The following is a 19,748-nucleotide window of genomic DNA, read 5'->3' as shown; positions in this document are numbered from 1 at the left end:
AGTGAGAGAAATGAAAACCTCACACTGCCTCCCCTGCCTCCAAAATAATCTGAATTTTCTGCTTTAGGTTTTGGAAAAGCAAAAACTTTCAATTTTACCACAAACTTGTTCGCAAGTTGTCAACAAATAAATATTTTTGTGGAGAAAAATGTCAACAAACCCCCATTTTCTCAGGAGTGTTTTGATCAATTCTAGTTCAAACCCACATGGCTGCCCCCACCACTGCCTCCAAGCCCCCCCATAATATTTGGTTACAAAGAAATGAAATTCCAGGAGTCACTTCTCATAGGTCTCCATGAGGGTGGAGGCAGCAGTGGTGGTACAGAAGGAAGCAAGGAATCCCCTTGGAAAGGCAGAGGTAAGAGAACACTGTGTGCTCCATTACTCACGGGCTTTGCCTTCAGAGTGCTTTAATTCTCTCAAAACTGTCATGAGACACCTGCCATTATGGAGGCCAGAGCAGAGCTGTGGTGAAGAAATCAGCTGAGAAGTTTGTGAGCCCTCGCGCATTAGGGCTTCAGTTTCTATCACTTCACCTCACCCTGTGCACCACTGCATGGCACTAGCAGGTCAGCATTGCACTGGTGCAGGTGTCAGGCAGGTCACGTGGACCATCAGGCCCCACCAAGGCTCTGCTCAATTGTGCTTCCCTGCAGCTGAAACATGGATTAACTAGAGCTGCACTCAGCCTTGGTGTGACAGACCCATTGTCCACATCCCATCCTCAGCAGGACAACCCAGGTCTCCTGGGCCATTTGCAAAGCTCAGTGGGGCAGCCCTGCAATGCCAAGGCTGCCCTTGGCGAGAGGGTGAACAAGTCCTGGTAAGGGGGAGAGTCCTTGAAGCAAGTTGGGACCCGTTCTCAGCCCCCAGCACTGCGTGGAGGATGCTCACTCACCTGGGGTAGAAGCAGTCTATGGGGAGGGAGAAGGCGCTGGCTCGGATACAGGCAGAAGGTCTGTAGTAGAGGAAGTTTCTGTAGTGGATGGTGTCAGGGAGGAGTTATGCAGAGCAAACAGAGCCAAGGGTCAGTATCCCCAAGGCTACTCAGCTGCACCCTGCTTCATCCATCCACCCAGCAGCAGGGCATCCTGTCCAGCCATAGCCCAGGAGGATAGCTACTGTGACCAACCAGAAGGGGGAGGGGCATACACCATTGGAGACACATCTCAGTGCACCAGGGTCGGCCCCTACAACCCTCCACCCATTGACGTTCAGGGGCCGGGAATGGCGGAGGGCGAGGGGGAGAATAGTAAATAGATTCCAGCTAGAGGGAGAAGAGAATTCATTCTTCACGGCTATAGCATCATCAGCCCTGCTTGCTCCAACATCAGGGCTTGGACCTAGCACCGGGACTCCTAGGAGCAGGAGCGGCTACCACAAGATCCAGGGGAATCCATCTCCTAGCCAGGAGCTGTAGCAGAGTCAAGCCTCTGTGGATCAGCCACTAGAAGGGACATGCAGGGCCCTTAAGAAGGGGTTAGAATGGTACCTTCCAACGGAGTGCATCATCACATATGAATAACAATTAAGCCCCAGGACCTGTCCCCACTGTGGAGGGCAGTTAGTCTGTTATTTTCCAGGTGGGGGAAATGGAGACAGAGATAGGAGAGTCCCTTCCCATGGGGGCACAGCGAGTATGTGGGGAGCCTGGGGTACTGCTTCCAGCTCTACGACTTCCCAGACCTGTAACTTCCCACCTTAGATCAGTCCAGGCACCACTTCCTCCTGTAAATGCAGGAACCTGTGGGCATCTGAGTAAAGCAGGAGTTACCCAAGCAATTTCACAAGCCAACGTTCACAGATCTGCTTCAGCACTTGTGCTGCACCAGCCCATCAGCGTTACTGCAGCACTGACTAAGCCCTCCACAGCCCCTGCAGCACACCTGAGTCTGTGCATCCTTCCCCGGGTAGTAGAGAGCATGAGCCTGGAGCACTGGGCTTGGTGCAAAATGAGGCTATACTTTTTGTTCAAGTATAGCTACTTTTAAATCTGTTATACAATGTCCAGGAAGATTGAAGTGTTCTCCTACTGGCTTTTGTATGTTACCGTTCCTGATGTCCAATTTGTGTCCATTTATTCTTTTATGTAGGGACTGTCTGGTTTGGACAATGTACATGGCAGAGGGGCATTGCTGGCACATGATGGCATATATAACATTAGTAGGCGTCCTGGTGAATGAGCCTACATGCCACATGGGGCTACAACAGTGTTACCCTCAACTCACCTAACAATATTGTTAATCTATCCAACCACACACTTAGCCCGGCGGAAGAGTCTGTCCTATCTCGGGGACTCTCTTTCTGCCCCACCACCCCCACGAACATGATACAGTTCTGCAGTGATCTGGAAGCCTACCTTCGTCGTCTCCGACTCAAGGAATATTTTCAACACATCATTGAACAGTGCACTGACCCACAGGAACCCTCCTACCAACACTACAAGAAGAGGAATTCTGCGTGGACTCCTCCTGACAGTCGAAATGACAGACTGAACTTCTACATAGAGTGCTTCCGCAGACGTGCACAGGCTGAAATTTTGAACAAACAGCATCACTTGCCCCATAACCTCAGCCGTACAGAACGCAACACCATCCACAGCCTCAGAAACAACTCTGACATTATAATCAAAGGGGCTGACAAAGGATGTGCTGTAGTCATAATGAACAGGTCGGATTATAAACAGGAGGCTGCCAGGCAACTCTCCCACACCACATTCTACAGGCCACTATCCTCTGATCCCACTGAGGAGTACTAAAAGAAACTACACAAGCTGCTCAAGAAACTCCCTGCTACAGCATGGGAACAAATCTACAAGGGCACACCACCAAAGCCCGACCAGGGGTATTCTATCTGCTACCCAAGATCCATAAACCTGGAAACCCTGGACGCCCCATCATCTCAGGCATCGGCACTCTTACAAGCAGGATTATCTGGCTATATGGACTCGCTCCTCAGACCCTATGCTACCAGCACTTCTAGCTATCTTCGAGACACCACCGACTTCCTGAGGAAACTACAATGCATTGGCGATCTTCCTGAAAACACCATCCTGGCCACCATGGATGTAGAAGCTCTTTACATCAATATTCCACATGAGGATGGACTACAAGCTGTCAAGAACAGTATCCCTGAAGAGGCCATGGCACACCTGGTGACTGAGCTTTGTGACTTTGTCCTCACCCACAACCATTTCAGATTTGGGGACAACTTATACCTTAAAGTCAATGGCACTGCTATGGGTACCCGCATGGCCCCACAGTATGCCAACATCTTTATGGGTGACTTAGAACAACGCTTCCTCAGCTCTCGTCCCTAGCGCCCCTCCTCTACTTGCGCTACACTGATGACATCATCATATGGAACCATGGGAAGGAGGCCCTTGAAAAATTCCACCTGGATTTCAACAATTTCCAGCCCACCATCAACCTCAGCCTGGACCAGTCCACACAACAGATCCACTTCCTGGACACTACAGTGCAAATAAGTGATGGTCACATGAACACCACCCTATACCAGAAACCTACTGACCGCTATACTTACCTACATGCCTCCAGATTCCATCCAGGATACATCACAGGATCCATTGTCTACAGCCAAGACCTAAGATACAACCGAATTTGCTCCAATCCCTCAGACAGAGACAAACACCTACAAGATCTTTATCAAACATTCTTAAAACTACAATACCCACCTGGTGAAGTGAGGAAACAGACTGACAGAGCGAGACACGTACCCAGAAATAACCTACTACAGGACAGGCCCAACAAGGAAAATAACAGAACACCACTCGCCATCACATACAGCCCCCAGCTAAAACCTCTCCAGCACATTATCAATGATCTACAACCTATCCTGGAAAACAATCCCTCACTCTCCCAGGCCTTGGGAGGCAGGCCAGTCCTCGCTTACAGACAGCCCCTCAACCTGAAGCAAATACTCACCAGCAACTACACATCACACCACAGAAACACTAACCCAGGAACCAATCCCTGTAGCAAACCTCGTTGCCTACTCTGTCCCCATATCTACTCGAGTGACAGCATCAGAGGACCCAACCATATCAGCCACACCATCAGAGGCTCATTCACCTGCACATCTACTAATGTTATGTATGCCATCATGTGCCAGCAATGCCCCTCTGCCATGTACATTACCCAAACCAGACAGTCCCTATGTAAAAGAATAAATGGACACAAATCGGACATCAGGAACGGTAACATACAAAAGCCAGCAGGAGAACACTGCAATCTTCCTGGACATTCTATAACAGATTTAAAAGTAGCTATACTTGAACAAAAAAACTTCAAAAACAGACTTCAAAGAGAAACAGCAGAACTAAAATTCATTTGCAAATTTAACACCATTAATTTGGGCTTGAATAGGGACTGGGAGTGGCTGGCTCATTACAAAAGCAGTTTTGCCTCTCCTGGAATTGACACCTCCTCATCTATTATTGGGCGTGGACTACATCCACCGTGATCGAATTGGCCCTGTCAGCACTGGTTCTCCACTTGTGAGGTAACTCCCTTCTCTTCATGTGTCATTATATCATGCCTGCATCTGTAATTTTCACTCCATGCATCTGAAGAAGTGGTTTTTTACCCACGAAAGCTTATGCCCAAATAAATCTGTTAGTCTTTAAGGTGCCACGGGGCTCCTTGTTGTTTTTGTGGATACAGACTAACACGGCTACCCCCTGATAATTGAAAACCCAGTTCACCATATGTGAGGTTCTTACTGATCCCAAAGGATCAGACCCTTACCCCCAGGTCAATCTGGATCTCAAGTCTTATCCAAATACCACCCAAGATGGAGTCCAGGGTTACATGAGCATATTACCTGCCCCTACATGTTTTGCTGAATCACATGGGGTGGCCATTGGCTTCTCACTGGCTGAGGTGTCCACAGAAAGATCTACTAGGTGGATGAGATTCTCCAATGACCCATTGTGAGAGTAGAGTGTCTTTAATGGGCCATCAAGACATAACTTTCTAACCCTGACTTAGATCTATCTGGGGGTGTCAACCAGGAATACAACATGCGTATAAAATACAAGTACATGGCCAATATCCATAACTTCAGATACAAAGATGATATATGCATATAAATAAGGTAATCATACTTAGCAATTCATAACTTTTCTATTGATACCTTACATGACATACACAATTACTTGGTACAAGATTTATGGTAACAGTGATATAAACAGTCACCTTTCTTATACACAGCATCACACTGTGCTTCGTTGACAATAAACGTGGCAGAGCCCCTTCTCCACCGATGGAGTCAGTGGTCTTTCTGTGTATTACCATTGAGGTCTGCTGAGTCAGCTATCTGCACAGAGCTGGGACAGCAGATGGAGAGAACACAGACGCAAGCCGACCGACAACACCCCCAGTTTAGCTGTAGCCAGGAAATGATATGCTTTGGGTTACCCATCCAATACCAAAAAGCCTCTCCCCCGGGCTCCCCTCCACCAAGGGCTTGCTCCAAGATAGATCCCGTATTAGTCCTCTTCTGCATGGGACAGGGTGTATCCAGTTTTTAAAAGAGCCTCATTGCAGTGTTCAGCAGTGGAGTGGGTGAATGTAGAGGCCTGGATTTCCATTACCCAGGATAAAGGGGAAGTCGGGGGGCCTGAGGATTGAAACCAGGCTTTCCTCAGCAGGAAGAGAAATTGACACCCACCCACATACCCAGCCCCTACTGGTCTCTGCTCTCACCTCCATGGTGGCTCCGCATACCGATAGATTCCAGCTAGAATACCTACGTCAAGGTTCCTTCCCCACTCTGAACTCTAGGGTACAGATGTGGGGACCTGCATGAAAACCTCCTAAGCTTATTTTTACCAGCTTAGGTTAAAACTTCCCCAAGGTACAAACTATTTTACCTTTTGCCCTTGTACTTTATCACTACCACCACCAAACGTCTAACAGATATATAACCGGGAAAGAGCCCGTTTGGAAACGTCTTTCCCCCCAGAATCCTCCCAAACTCTACACCCCCTTTCCTAGGGAAGGCTTGATAAAAATCCTCACAATTTGCATAGGTGAACACAGAACCAAACCCTTGGATCTCAAGAACAATGAAAAAAGCAATCAGGTTCTTAAAAGAAGAATTTTAATAGAAGAAAAAATAAAAAGAATCACCTCTGCAAAATCAGAATGGTAAATACTTTACAGGGTAATTAGATTCAAAACATAGAGAATCCCTCTAGGCAAAACCTTAAGTTACAAAAAGACACAAAATCAGGAATATCCATTCCATTCAGCACAGCTTATTTTCTCAGCCATTTAAAGGAATCAGAATCTAACGCATATCTAGCTAGATTACTTACTAAATTCTAAGACTCCATTCCTGTTCTGTCCCTGGCAAAAGCATCACACAGACAGAGAGAGCCTTTGTTTCTCCCCCCCTCCAGCTTTTGAAAGTATCCTGTCTCCTCATTGGTCATTTTGGTCAGGTGCCAGCGAGGTTATCCTAGCTACTTAACCCTTTACAGGTGAAAGGGTTTTTCCTCTGGCCAGGGGGATTTTAAAGGTGTTTACCCTTCCCTTTATATTTATGACAACCTACTATCTGGCCCAACAGCTGTCATAGCACAGCCAGGCCCCAGCATCAGCTCCCTGGGAGTGAGGGTCACGCTGTTCCCAAAGAGATCCGCCAGCACCGTGATCTGAAGCCACGAGCTACCGCACACCACCGACACTGCAGACAGGACACACAGGGGTTAACAGAATCAGAACCACAGCATCCTCCTGACACAACAGCCCCAGAGCCCCTATCCTGGAATTTACCACTTCCAGGACCCAGATATGCTCAGTGATCAATGGCTCCATGTCTAGTTGGCAGGCAGTATCAAGCGGAGTGCCCCAAGGGTCGGTCCTGGGGCCAGTTTTGTTCAATATCTTCATTAATGATCTGGAGGATGGTGTGGATTGCACCCTCAGCAAGTTTGCAGATGACACTAAACTGGGAGGAGAGGTAGATACGCTGGAGGGTAGGGATAGGATACAGAGGGACCTAGACAAATTGGAGGATTGAATCAAAAGACATCTGATGAGGTTCAACAAGGACAAGTGCAGAGTCCTGCACTTAGAGGACGGAAGAATCCCATGCACTGCTACAGACTTGAGACCGAATGGCTAGGCAGCAGTTCTGCAGAAAAGGACCTAGGGGTTACAGTGGACGAGAAGCTGAATATGAGTCAACAGTGTGCCCTTGTTGCCAAGAAGGCCAATGACATTTTGGAATGTATAAGTAGGGGCATTGCCAGCAGATCGAGGGACGTGATCGTTCCCCTCTATTCAACATTGGTGAGGGTTCATCTGGAGTATCGTGTCCAGTTTTGGGCCCCACACTACAAGAGGGATGTGAAAGAATTGGAAAGCATCCAGCGGAGGGCAACAAAAATGATTAGGGGACTGGAACACATGACTTATGAGGAGAGGCTGAGGGAACTGGGATTGTTTAGTCTGCAGAAGAGAAGAATGAGGGGGGATTTGATAGCTGCTTTCAACTACCTGAAAGGGCGTTCCAAAGAGGATGGATCTAGACTGTTCTCAGTGGTAGCAGATGACAGAACAAGGAGTAACGGTCTCAAGTTGCAGTGGCAGACGTTTAGATTGGATATTAGGAAAAACTTTTTCACTAGGAAGGTGGTGAAGCACTGGAATGCGTTACCTAGGGAGGTGGTGGAATCTCCTTCCTTGGAAGTTTTTAAGGTCAGGCTTGACCAAGCCCTGGCTGGGATGATTTAGTTGGGAATTGGTCCTGCTTAGAGCAGGGGGTTGGACTAGATGACCTCCTGAGGTCCCTTCCAACCCTGATATTCTATGATTCTAGTCCTTAGAGACCTATACTGAGTCCCTGGAGTCCCTAGGGTACGTGTGCACTGCAATTAGTAACCCACAGCTGGCTCACGTCAGTTAGCTTTGGCTCGGTCTGTAAAATAGCTGTGTAGATGTTCAGGCTCGGGCTAGAGCATCAGGTTCTGGAGCCGACGCTCCAGCCTGAAGGTCTACACCGCAGTTTTACAGCCAAAGCCCGAAGCAGCTGACACGCACCAGCCACAGGTGTGTATTTGCCGTGCAGACATGTCCCCAGCGGTCAGATGGCTTTTGATTTGCCACTGATCCACTGTGGACATGCAGGGTCTATGGTGCTTCAGGCCCCATCTACACTACAGTGCTTTGCCAGTACAGCTATACCAGCAGAGTGCTCTAGTGTGGGCTGAGCTTAGGCCAACAGAAGATGATTTTCATGTCTGCACAGTAATACCACCACCGTCACCATCCCCGAATGACATTTGCTAACCTGATAGAAGTTCTCTTCTGTTATCATAGCTGCATCTACATTTGGGAGCTTGCCAGCATACCTGGCTAGGGGATGTGGGTTCCCCCGACTTCTCACTTGGCCCCAGTCTGCCAACACTAGGTCTCCAAACAGTCCCCAGCCACCCACATCTTCCCTGCTCGCACACATGGGCCGCCAGGAATCCTCTCCATTTCAGGGGAGTGGAAACTGGAGCCACAGCAGTGCCAGGCTTTACCAACCCCAGAGCTGAAATACCAGACAGCCGCCTTCAGCCATCTACCCCTGATTGTGGAGGAGGAACAAGGAAGCTCTGCATCAGCCAGCAGGTTTCTCCGGCTGAGACAGATCCCTCTGACAAAGCCAGGTTAGAGGCAGGAGAAAGAGAGAGCATTACTCCTTGAAGGACCCAAAAGGCATCCAGGAGCACTAATGCTTCCAACAGCACCATGCCACATACACAGCAGCTTGCCACCAGGCATGCCAGAGGGGGGCAGCGCCACTGAATCTGCGGGTGCCTCAAGCCAGACACCCCCAAAATGAGGTACCCAGAAATCCAGCAGCTGCTCTGGAAAGCTTTGGTTTCGTCAACATCACTCCTGCAGAGCTAGGACTAGAACCCAGGGTCCCAGACTCAGAGCTCCCACCCGCCCTAGCTACCAAGGGACACTACCCCACAAGCCTCTCAGGTGGGCAGAGTGTCCAGCCGGTAGCTGTTTGTATTGTACGCCTCATGCAACCAGAAGCACCAATTTAGCCACCACAAGAGAAACCTTCCCTATTGTCTCTATGCATTTTTGGTGGCAGTCTTCCTGGGTCAGTGGAAGCAGTGCTGGGTTTTGTTCTTTGAGCAGGCAGGTCTGATAACCCAAGAACTGCTCATACCCATCCTGCCTGGGACAAAGTCAAAGCATTGGGGTTCAGTTGATTTGTCACTGCAGACCCCAGCCGTATCTCATCGCCTTTCTGCAGCTCATAGCTCAATAGCAGTTACCCCAACCCCCATCACCAGCAGGCTGGAGTGTAGACTGTTAAACATCTGGCTTAACCAGCAGCCTCCACTGTTTACTGAACAGGAGAGTGGCCATTTAACCCCTAGGGAAATTGCACGGGGGGCGGGGGGCAGAGTTTTACATGGACTGACCGACCGCACGGAGCCACTTCCGCATCCAGCATCTGCAGGGAGACTGAGGTTTCCCATGTAGGCCAGGGATAAGTGAAGTTTGGTAAGCACCCTGCCAGCAGATAAGTCACTGAGCAGGCGCCCAGAATACATGCCTATCAAGAGACCCCAGCCTCTACTTTCCCAGAGTTACAAGAAGACAACAGGACCTGGATCCAACTCTGCCCCACAGCAACCCTTCCTTGAGGCTAGAGCAGGAAGGCCCCACAAAGCTGGAGGATAAGCCACAGCAAGAAGCTCAGTTTGCACCCAGCACCCCTCATTCCCCCCACTTTACCCAAAGCATTTTGAGGCCAAGCACCAGTGACTAAGAGGCGCGAAGCCCAGCTCCCCACAAGAGCTCCCATCTTCCACTCCCCACACAGGAAACAGCCCTGAGAGGAGAAGCTGCCCCCAGTGGCTGGTTTAATACCAGGGGCAGCAGCACTCAGGTGCCCGCGATTCCTCCATTACCAGCATGGGCCACAGCTCCGGTCCCATCCTCTGCAGCTTTGGCAGGGGCAGGTGAGAGTAGCCAGCCAAAGCCAGGAGAGCTGCATCTGGCACAGAGGTGGGCAAACTACGGCCCACGGGACCCTCCTGCCCGGCCCTTGAGCTCCCGGCCCGGGAGGCTCGTCCCCGGCCCCTCCTACGTAGTTTTGCCGCCGCACGGGCAGCGCTCTGGGCTGCGGGGCTGTGCGCTCCTGCAGGGCAGCGCGGCAGGCTCCGGCCAGGCGGCCTGGCTCCAGACATGCTGCTCTGAGCGGCACGGTAAGGGGGCTGGGGCCGGCGGATCCCGGGGGGGGCAGTCAGGGGGCAGGGGGTGGTTGGATAGGTGTGGGAGTCCTGGGGGGCCTGTCAGGGGGCAGTTGGATGGGGCGGAGGTTTTGGGGGGCCGGTCAGGGGACGGGAACAGGGCGGGTTGGATAGGGCGTGGGAGTCCCGGGGGGCCTGTCAGGAGGCAGGGGTGCAGATAGGGGTCAGGACAGTCAGGGGGGGAGTCCCAGGGGGGCCTCTCAGGGGGCAGGGGGTCCCGGGATGGGGCAGTCATGGGACAAGGAGCAGGGGGGGTTGGATGGGTGGGGGTGTTCTGTTTGGGGAGGCACAGCCTTCCCTACCCGGCCCTCCATACAGTTTTGCAATCCCAATGTGGCCCTCAGGCCCACCCCTGATCTAGTAGATGTGTGCTACCCTGAGCCCTTGTGGTTGTAGCATCAGTTCCCAGGGGTGATAACTCTGCCCCCTTTCCTAGTGAGGGTAAATTAAAAGCCAGCTACCCACTTCTGTAAGAGACTTTATGTCTGTTCACAGCCCCTTTGTGATAACACTGGGTTTGTTTGTTTGTAAAGTTTCTGCCCATTGTTTCCCTGTATCCCTTCAGCACTGGGGGATGAAACCCTCATACACAGGCAAGACCATGACACCCCACCTCCCAGGCAAGGATCTCCTAGTGCTACGCACAGATGGATGAACTAACTCTCCCCCCCACCTCAGTTGGTGAGTGAGGAAGGGATGACCACCCCCATTATACTGATGGGAAACTGACGCACAGAACATTCAAAGGCTAATTTTTCAAGCACCCACTAGTTTTGGGTGCCTAATTTGAGACTCCTGGGGCCTGCTATTCAGAGGTGCTGGGCAGCCCTGGCTTCGGCTGAAATCAGTTGACTCCTGGACCCCAGAACTACCCACCTCAGTGCCATCCTGAGCCCCCACGCAGCTCTTCCGATGCCCGTCAAACCTGACCCTAGACCCAGGCTATCCCATCCCTGGGACCCCTGCCACACACAGCTCTGGTGATGAGCCTCAATCCCAACCCACAGTCCCCTGTCCCCCCAGTCCTGGCCTCCCCCACAAGTCTGCCGAGGTCCCTCAGTCCCAAACTTCAATACTCTGACAGGTTTCAGAGTAACAGCCGTGTTAGTCTGTATTCGCAAAAAGAAAAGGAGTACTTGTGGCACCTTAGAGACTCAAATAAATTGGTTAGTCTCTAAGGTGCCACAAGTACTCCTTTTCTTTTTTCAATACTCTGGTATCCTAGCCCTGCACTCCCCCCACCCACTGCTTGACTGATACCCCTCAATTGCAACCCACAGTCCCCTGCTAGCCCAGCCCTGAGCTCCCCACCACAGCTCTGCTAATGCCCCTCAATCCCACCTACAGCCAGGACCAACTGCACACAATGACCTGGGAAACCAGGCAGGGATAAAACCAAGCAGCCCAAATTCCCTCTCACTTACACTGGTGCACAACTTCAGTGGGGTGGCCCATGGTGTCCATGTGTCTGGGCGGAGGCGTTAGTCAGCTGTGGTCTCACAGTCCTATGGCCCCCAGTGAGATGTGACCGGGGCCCTGTGACTCCAAGTCACCTGGGGAAGTGGGAGTATGGATTGTGACAGGGAGAATTCCATCTAGGTCTCTGGTGCAGTTGGCTCCTTGCAGCACCTAGAGGCCATGGGGAGGGAGTAGTGGTCTGACAGCCCCGGACATCTTTGTCTGTGCTGGTCTCTGGGTGCCCATGCTGCCCATGCTGCTGGGCATTGCTTAATGTCTCCCATCTGCTCTGGGAAAACAGCAGGGTGAGGCAAGCCAGGGGAGGAGGGCAGGGCACCCTAGTGTCCCCGCCTCCTTCCAGCTGATAAATACCAGGTCCCAGTCCAGGTCCCAGTACAGCCAGGGAGTGACTGGAGACGGAGAGATGATGAAGACTTTGGTGATCATGTTAGCAGGGCTCCTGCTCCTGTACCTCGCCCCTGGGGGGCTGTGCCAGGGCTGTGGTGAGTCAAATGGCCTTGTGCCATGTACCCCTCCCCTCTGTGGTGTGTCTGCTGGGGTGGCAGGGGGAAGTGAAAGAACCCAGAGAGTGACAGGCCCACTGCAGGATGTCAATAATCCTTCCTCTGCAGAGCTCCTCATATGCATGGGGAAACTGGGTGATCCAGCTGGGGTGTGAACCCTGGATTCTGGACTCCTCCTTCCAGAACACACTGCCCCCTGCATGCTCCATGGGATAGAGTGCCCCTCTCCCCATGCCCCAGCTCAGTAGCATGGGAGAGACCCAGGGATGCCAGCATCACTTTAGGGGCGGACGGGGGGATGGAGTTCAGAGTCAGACCAGCTTCGCTCATAGTGATAGTGATACAAAGAGACACCCCCCTCACCCCAGGAAACAGGTTGAGTCTATAGGTGCATCTACACTACCTGCTTTTGGGGGCATGTAGAGTGCATACACGAGTAGCCCCCACTAGCACAGGTATAAGTCGTAGTGTAGCTGATGAGGAATGGCTTAGCTGGGAGGCCACTTGTCTGATATTAAACCAGACAGTCCTCTTTTTCAGAGGTTTTTCCTGATCTGTACAGGGACCAAACCGAACGTTGCTCTGTCCAGTATCCGATGGGAAACACCACTCTACCCCTCCAGTTCTTAAAAATGGTGCCCTCCCCCCCAGAGAGCAGGACCTTGCATGCACGGTCATGCTGGCAGGGCAGGCCCCTGCCATTCCCCAAAGTACCGGAACGTCCGGTATTCCAGGAACGGGTGAGTGGCCAGCTTGTGGCTTAGGCGCGTACAGCAAAGACACACCCGAAGGGGCCTGGGTACGTACCCACATACACACCCCACCTGGCTCTTTACTTGTCCTAGCCGTGCCTCCCCGTTTGCACTGTTATTTTTAGCAGTGCAGTGTCCCACTGCACTGCTGCATCAGCACTGCTAGAGCCTTTTCCCACCACAAGGAAAGACCCCTGCAGCAGTGAAAGGCTCCACCAGTGGGGAGCTGCTGGAGGCTTCCCCTCACACGTGTAGCTGCACACCACTGCGTGGGCACGGCCTGCTTTTCACTGTGGCACCAGCTATACCTGCCCTCCCTGCTGCTGACACCGGCGTGCAGTGTGGATGTTGCCCAAACACAGTGACTCCCTAGAAGCTGGGCCATCCAGTTCTCCTGGTGACTCAGGAGGAGTTTCCCTTCCTGACCCACCGTCCGAACCATAGTAGCCTCATTGTCCCTACCATGCAGGCCATGGCAGCCTCTCGCCTGCCCTGTCTCTTGCCTCTTGCACCCGGCCTGGGAAATTTCACACATGGCACTGGGGGGCAGGGATCAAGGATGCAGCTGCCTCTGGGCTAATACACAGGTGACCTGCAGCATGGGACTGTGCCAGCATTGGGCACTGGAGATGCTGTCTGACTCAGGTGCCAGAGTCATACCCCATCAACCTGGGGGGCAGCAGAGGCCGTGCCCTCCCTTCACCGCATGGGAACAGCCTGTGCAGAGCATCTCTGCATAGCTGGAATGCCAGTGAGGGATGTGGCGGTGGGGTGTGTGTCTCAGGCAAGTGGGTTGTGTCTCAGAGCCCGGGCTCCAGCCCAAGCGTGAAATGTCTACACTGCTATTTTTAACTCCACAGTGCAAGTGCAGATCAGTTGACCCAGGCTCTGAGACTTGCTGTCACAAGGCTTTTGGTTTGCTTGTTTTTTTCTTGTGTGGATGTACCCTGTGTCTTTCTGTGTCTCAGTCCCATCTGTACAATGTGGTTAATAGCACTGCCCTGCCTCATTGGGGGTTGTTAAGGATGGTGATGGGGCCAGCTAAAGTATCGAAGGTAGACAGAAGCACATGCAGCAAGGCTGGCGGAGGGTGGGGCGGGATTGTTTTCATGTTCCATGAGACTGGTTTATATTTCAAAAACATTTTCCTGTCCCGCATGAGGCCAAAAAGTAAAAAAAAATCTCAAAAATGTTCACGAACTGAAAATCCAAAAAAACAAACCAAAACAAACCAACGCAAAACCCACAATTTGGGTCAATCAAAATGTGTCCTTTTGATAATTTTGAAATGTTTCAACTTCACACTTTTCTCCCTTTTTTCTGTGTAAATTTACTAAAATTTCTGAATGAAAAGTTGCTTCAATTGAAAAACCAAAGCTTTCCAATATGGACATTTTTTTAACCAAACATTTTTCAAGGTGAGAGTATCTTCCAACCCAGCACTGCTTCCTGAACAGTTCTGACACTGAATTGGCCTTTTTCAGTGAAAAATTTGTTCATTGAAAAATTCCAGGCCAGCTCTATAGGTAGTCCTGTGTCTCCTTCTAGTGGCTGGATGACCTAGAGATGTATGGATCTCCTCTAGAGCTCAAGTTAATGGTCCTTGGATTTTAGCTCAAGCAGTAGAGAATCATAGATCCAGAAGCCCTGTCTTCAATCCCAGCTAACCTCCTGGCCACAGGGCCATCACCCAGATCCTCTCTGTCTTTGTTTCTCCCTTTGCAATCCTGTACCTCCACCCCATTCCTGGTAGGATCTGTGGATCTCCCCTTGACTCCAATGGTACAGGAGTCCCTGCAGTGGGAGACTCACCCCCCTCCAAGGTATAAGTGGCTGGTCTTCACCCTCTCTCCTACCCACACAGACGACCTCCCTCTCTCCACCCCCACAGCTGCTCCACGCACCCATCTTCAACCCCAAATTAATGTCTCCTACACTGTTGTGGATGGCGTGAACCACTCCTTTAATGACTCCATCCTTCTCACCGTGCCCCAGACCTCCTTCTTCTTTGATGTGATGAAGGTCGCCCAGGAGACAAACTGCACAAGATTCAGGTACCTGCTCGGCCTGGCAACCCCCGGCAGAGAGCAGGCTAGACAGCAGCATGGCACTACTAGGGCAACTGAGATGGAAAAATTGGAGGGGTCCCTAGGATCACGGGGGGGAAATGCCCCTGCTACCCCACCCTGCATGACTCCCAGAACCAGCAGTTTGCTGGGGGCGAGTTAAAGTATCGGGGGATCAATGCTGGTTCCTCCACATCACTCAGTTGGACACAATCTCCTTGGGGTGGGGAGATCAGAACTCATGCAGAGGCCAACTCGGCTGCTTCTCAATCCCCCACCCGTATGGCATGGGGGTTCAGTCTCACAGTGGCCTGGGTTGCATGTCCCTATGGAGTGGGGGTTGGGGAGGCGATGAGGCAATGGTAACCAGGGCTCCTGCAGGACTCACTCTGTCTCTCTGTAGATTCATGTACATACTGTATGTGTGGGGCGCATACATCACCTCCGTGCAGGGGCTGCAGGAAGATAGAAAGCAGCACACCTACTGGCAGCTCCTGAGCAACAACATCCCGCTGAAACTAGGTGGGACGGCAGGGGAGAGTGGGGGCAGGGGGAAGTGTGAGGGGGGAGGGTTGTGGGGGAGGGGGAGGGGGAGGAACAGGGGGTGAGAGGCACAAGAGAACGCAGATGAGAACCAGGAGAAGACAGACTGACCCAGCGAGGGGCTGGCATGCAGGTGGGTGGCCGGCACTGAGGGGCCACTGACCCCATTTGCATCCCTTACCCTCCCTTTCCTCTCCTCATGTTCCAGGTGCTGGGTGCTACGCCGTCTCCCATGGGGAGAGGCTGGAGGTCAGGTTCTCCAAATACTGAGCTCCAGGGCACTGGCCAGCCTGAGGACAAGGAGTGCTCATGAAGGCGAAACTTGTCCTGGCCTTTCTACTGTGAGGGATGCCAGGGTTCAGCAGCCCCACCCATTCCCCCAGAGCAGGTATCTCCCTCTTGGTGGGACGGACCCTTGGGGATGACTGTGTGTTGTATTCATGTCTGTGACTGTTTCCCAAACTCTGCCTGTCTCTGTCCCTCACTCCTGAAATAAACGCTCTGCAACAGCCGTCTGCGCCGTGAGAGTTATTCCAGGCAAAGAGAAACTGGGAATGTGGGCAACAGGGCCTCTGGAGGGCAACCTCCATCTGGAAACACAGCACAGCCGCAGGGCTGCATCACAGCAGAGTCACATACCTCCACCATAGTTAAGGGCTTACCCTCGAGACCTCTTTTAACGTATGTCCCTGGCCAATGGAGCACTGGGCTCACCATGGAGTCACCATGCCCTCTGGGGCCCTGGCGATTGAGTAGTCAGTCCCCAGGCCTGGACTCTCCCTTGCTGTGGCACTAGCTGTAGCATCGTTAGTGGCCGGTCATTAAGGCTTTTGGTGTAGCAGGGCAGGCTGGAGGGCACTGCTGGTGGAGAATGGGAGGCTAATGGTGTTAACAGCCCAGCTAAACCCTCCTTCTGCCTGGATCCCCAGCAGCAGCGCTGCCTGGGCTCCTTGTCTCACCCACTCTGGGTCATGCTGGTCTCAATGGGAGGATGATGACTTTCCTTCAGGTGCCAGCCTGCAGACATAGTCCTTTAGCCCTAGCAGTGGTGGTCCCAGCTTTTAGTGCTGAGGTTTCCCGATTCAAAATCAGTCTGGTCAGCAACAAGTGCCGCTGGGGGGTTCTCCTCTTGGGTCTGTGTGGAAACTGCCCTGGGACTGCAGGGAAAAGGGCTAGAGCTGTGGGCCCACCCAGAAAGCCGCCACAGAAAGAACCGAGAGGAATCAGAGTCCTGGATCAGGGACTTGGGTTAGAGGAGGCTCCCATGCTGTGGGCTGTGTCTTTGGAGATGGCTCTTTCTGTGAGCACCTCTCCTCCCAGCACCCCACTCCTGCCACGATGACCCACTCCCTACTGTCTAGGGAGATGGGGGGGAAATTATGGGGAGGGGGCTAGAGAGAGCGATGGGACTTGGAGCCATCCAAGGCTTTCTAGTGGAAAAGGTTTTTTTCCAATGCACTCAGACTGACACCTGCCTCCCCTTGCCCCTTTGACCCTGGCCTGTTTTGACTGGATGCACCAGGGCTAGAGATTAATGTTCTGTGCATCCCGCACAGGGCCTTGCAGTCCCATAGAGCACCACAGCCCTGATGGCCTGCAAAGTCTTGGTGCTTTAATGCTTAACCTGGTGGCAGCTGCCTCTCTGCCTTCTGCAGCTGCAAGAGCTCCCCCTGCTGCCAATGGAGGGGCAAGGCATTTTTTTCCTAGCAAAGGACAAAACAAGCCTGTGAACAGAATTGCCTTTTAAAATGAAACCTATGGAGGTTGGCCCAGGCCTCCCCCTCAGCCACCCTTTGATGCAGAGCAATGGTAAGCAAAGCAAGGACACCACCTGCACTATTAACACAACACAGGGAGGATCGGAGCTGACGGAGGAATCCGCACAGCTGTGGGTGAGGTCCTCCTACCTTTGGGAAATGTGATGCAGCAGCAGCCCCTTGGGATCCAGACCCTGCAGTGATCAGCATGCAACAAATGCAGAGTTATGCAGAGCAGGGGAGGGAGTGTTGAAAGGCACCCATAAGGGGGTTTTACAGGATGCCAGACGCCTATGGGCAGCTAATTATCAACAGGGACCATTACCCGGTGTCCCTCTGCTTTGGCCGCAGTGGGTTTCAGCAGCCTGGGTTCTTAGCTACTAAGTGGCGATGCCTCCTCTTGACTGTTTAAGGGAGTCAGGAACTCTGCCATACCCCTTCTCCCCCCCCACACCACCACCACCATGTGGTTTCAACGTCCCTGACCCGGCACTTACCCCCAGGATACCTTGTACATACACTCTGACACCTCTGTAATGCATGAACCAGCAACCAACACTTTATTTACCAGGGGAAATACAGAGGAAGCATATCAAGGGAAGGGAAAGATGGATGTGGAGTGAGTACATCAGTAACACCACACAACCCGCAGGGTGGATTTCCCTGGATTTGCAAGTCCGGTTTACTCTGCACTAGTGGGCTCTGTAACACGGAGGAACCTATGTACCTTGATGAGGCGTTGCAGGCCTCTTGGTGCTTGGGTGGGGTGAGGTGCTGAGGGCGCCGATTTATTCAGGGGCCCAAACTCTCGGCAGCAACAACAGGCATTACTCAGTGGATGAAGTCTTCATGGCACAGGGGCTTCCTCAGAGTTTCCGAGTCCAGTTGCACTCTCTCAAGTAGTTCAGAAAACACCTTTCAGGGCAAAACAGGCAACACCCCAGCCAGAGGGCGGCGGCAGTGGGAGGGCCAGTATTCCCCTCAGGCAGGCCCAGGGAGAGCCCAAGCTCCCCGGAGGCACAGCAGTTCTCCTCTCATCCCCTTTGAGTGGCTTAGTCAGTCTTCCAGCCCCCAGGGCTAGCCCAATCAATCACAAGGCTCAACCCCCTTGGTGAGGTGAGCACTCTTTCCCATCAACAAACCTGGCTCCCTTTTTCATCAGATCCATTAACCTGGGTTACACATTCTACCAAGTCACCCCTGTGGAGAAGTGGGGGATTTCCTTGTTTTTTTCTTGTTTTTTTTCAATGGTTTGCATGCACAGGGGGTGGGACTCAGTTTCCCTGGGTGTTACTGGTTTAACGAGGTGATGGGAGAGGGAGTTTGTTGTTACAGAGGACCCGCGACGGAACTTGGGACTCCGGCCAATGGCCGGGAGAATGGATACCCCAGGGACAGATGACCTGGTGACCAGGAGGCCCAGCTCGGACGTCACAGCCAGTTCTGGCCAGTGGGAGGACAATGGGCTGCGGAGAGAGGACCTGGTGACCTGACCAGCTGGTTCCAGACAGTGGGGAACAAAGGATGGCTGAGAGGAGAGGAGGCCCAGGTGACCCTGTTTACCTGGACAGAAGACAAAGGACAGAGGTGGGGCTTGAGGGCAGGGGATATCAGATGCCCAGCTGGAAAGCGCAGGGTCTCTGGACTGGAGAGAGAGAGCAGGCAGAGCCCACCTGGATGCAGGGGAGACTTAGATGTACCGTGCTGAGGGAGGCTAGGCCTGAGGGCCCTGAGCGTTTCCTATGCTGTGTTGAGATTCTCAATAAACCCTCCTGTTTTACGCTGGCTGAGAATCGCTCCAGTCTGGAGCACAGGGTTGCATTATTCCCTCTGGGAGCGGAGGCCCCAGGGGTCCAGAGCGAGTGGACTCCCTGAAGGGGCCCATCAGACGGTTGTCAATCTTTATGCGGAGGTCAGTTGAGGCATCCAGAATGGGTGGGTAGTCCACTTGTGCCAGCCCATCTTTGATGTTGTCATTAAGGCTGAAGCAGAAATGATAATGCCCCATGGCCTCATGCCATTCAGTATCCGCTACCAAGCGATGGAACTCCATGGCATGCTTAGCAGCCAGCTGGTGTCCCTGCCTCAGCCCCTGAAGGGTGGCTGTGGTTGTACGCTGACAACTAGGGTAATTGAAGATCACGGCCATGGCTCGAATGAAGTTTTTGAGCTGGTGCAGGTGTGGGCTTGCTTTCTCTAGGAGCAGGGATGCCCAGGCCAGAGCCTTCCCAGTCCGCAGGCTGATAATCAGCCTCACCCTGCATTGCTCAGTGGGGAACTACGGGCACAGCAGAAATAGGAGTGGCATTGACTGAGAAACCCCAGAAATGTGCCCCACTCACCGTTAAACTTAT

General features: G+C 52.4%; 2 protein-coding genes across 3 annotated transcripts in view; one reads left to right on the top strand and one right to left on the bottom strand.

The window, feature by feature from the left end:
• The window catches only part of LOC102948165 (membrane-spanning 4-domains subfamily A member 4D), a 30,520-nt gene extending 20,654 nt beyond the window's left edge, over nt 1–9,866 (bottom strand). Inside the window, exon 1 of one of the 2 annotated variants that reach the window (XM_037901492.2) lies at nt 9,777–9,866. The gene's annotated coding sequence lies outside the window, so the exon portion shown is untranslated. Of the gene's footprint in view, nt 1–6,340; nt 6,386–9,776 lie in introns of those variants that run through there. The other variant, XM_043549548.1, reaches the window with a different exon arrangement.
• A 2,256-nt stretch (nt 9,867–12,122) lies between these two features.
• Nucleotides 12,123–16,148, top strand: LOC114021919 (transcobalamin-1). The gene is made up of 4 exons (XM_027832230.3): nt 12,123–12,255; nt 14,920–15,082; nt 15,498–15,616; nt 15,846–16,148. The coding sequence occupies exons 1-4, from the start codon at nt 12,177–12,179 to the stop codon at nt 15,905–15,907; spliced, it is 423 nt and encodes a 140-aa protein (XP_027688031.2). The 5' UTR covers nt 12,123–12,176; the 3' UTR covers nt 15,908–16,148.
• Nucleotides 16,149–19,748: the final 3,600 nt, after the last annotated feature.

This window comes from Chelonia mydas, chromosome 6 (assembly GCF_015237465.2).
Source record: "Chelonia mydas isolate rCheMyd1 chromosome 6, rCheMyd1.pri.v2, whole genome shotgun sequence".
NCBI classification, from domain to species: domain Eukaryota; kingdom Metazoa; phylum Chordata; order Testudines; family Cheloniidae; genus Chelonia; species Chelonia mydas.
Note: the sequence above shows the minus strand (reverse complement) of the source record. Positions and strands in the feature narration are given on the sequence as shown.

What these genes read in the sequence shown, in the direction of transcription:
- LOC114021919 (XM_027832230.3), top strand. Translation starts at nt 12,177, where the DNA reads ATGATGAAGACTTTGGTGATCATGTTAGCAGGGCTCCTGCTCCTGTAC. An exon ending in ACAAACTGCACAAGATTCAG is followed by an intron (nt 15,083 to 15,497) that starts GTACCTGCTCGG and finishes GTCTCTCTGTAG; the next exon opens with ATTCATGTACATACTGTATG. An exon ending in CAACATCCCGCTGAAACTAG is followed by an intron (nt 15,617 to 15,845) that starts GTGGGACGGCAG and finishes CTCATGTTCCAG; the next exon opens with GTGCTGGGTGCTACGCCGTC.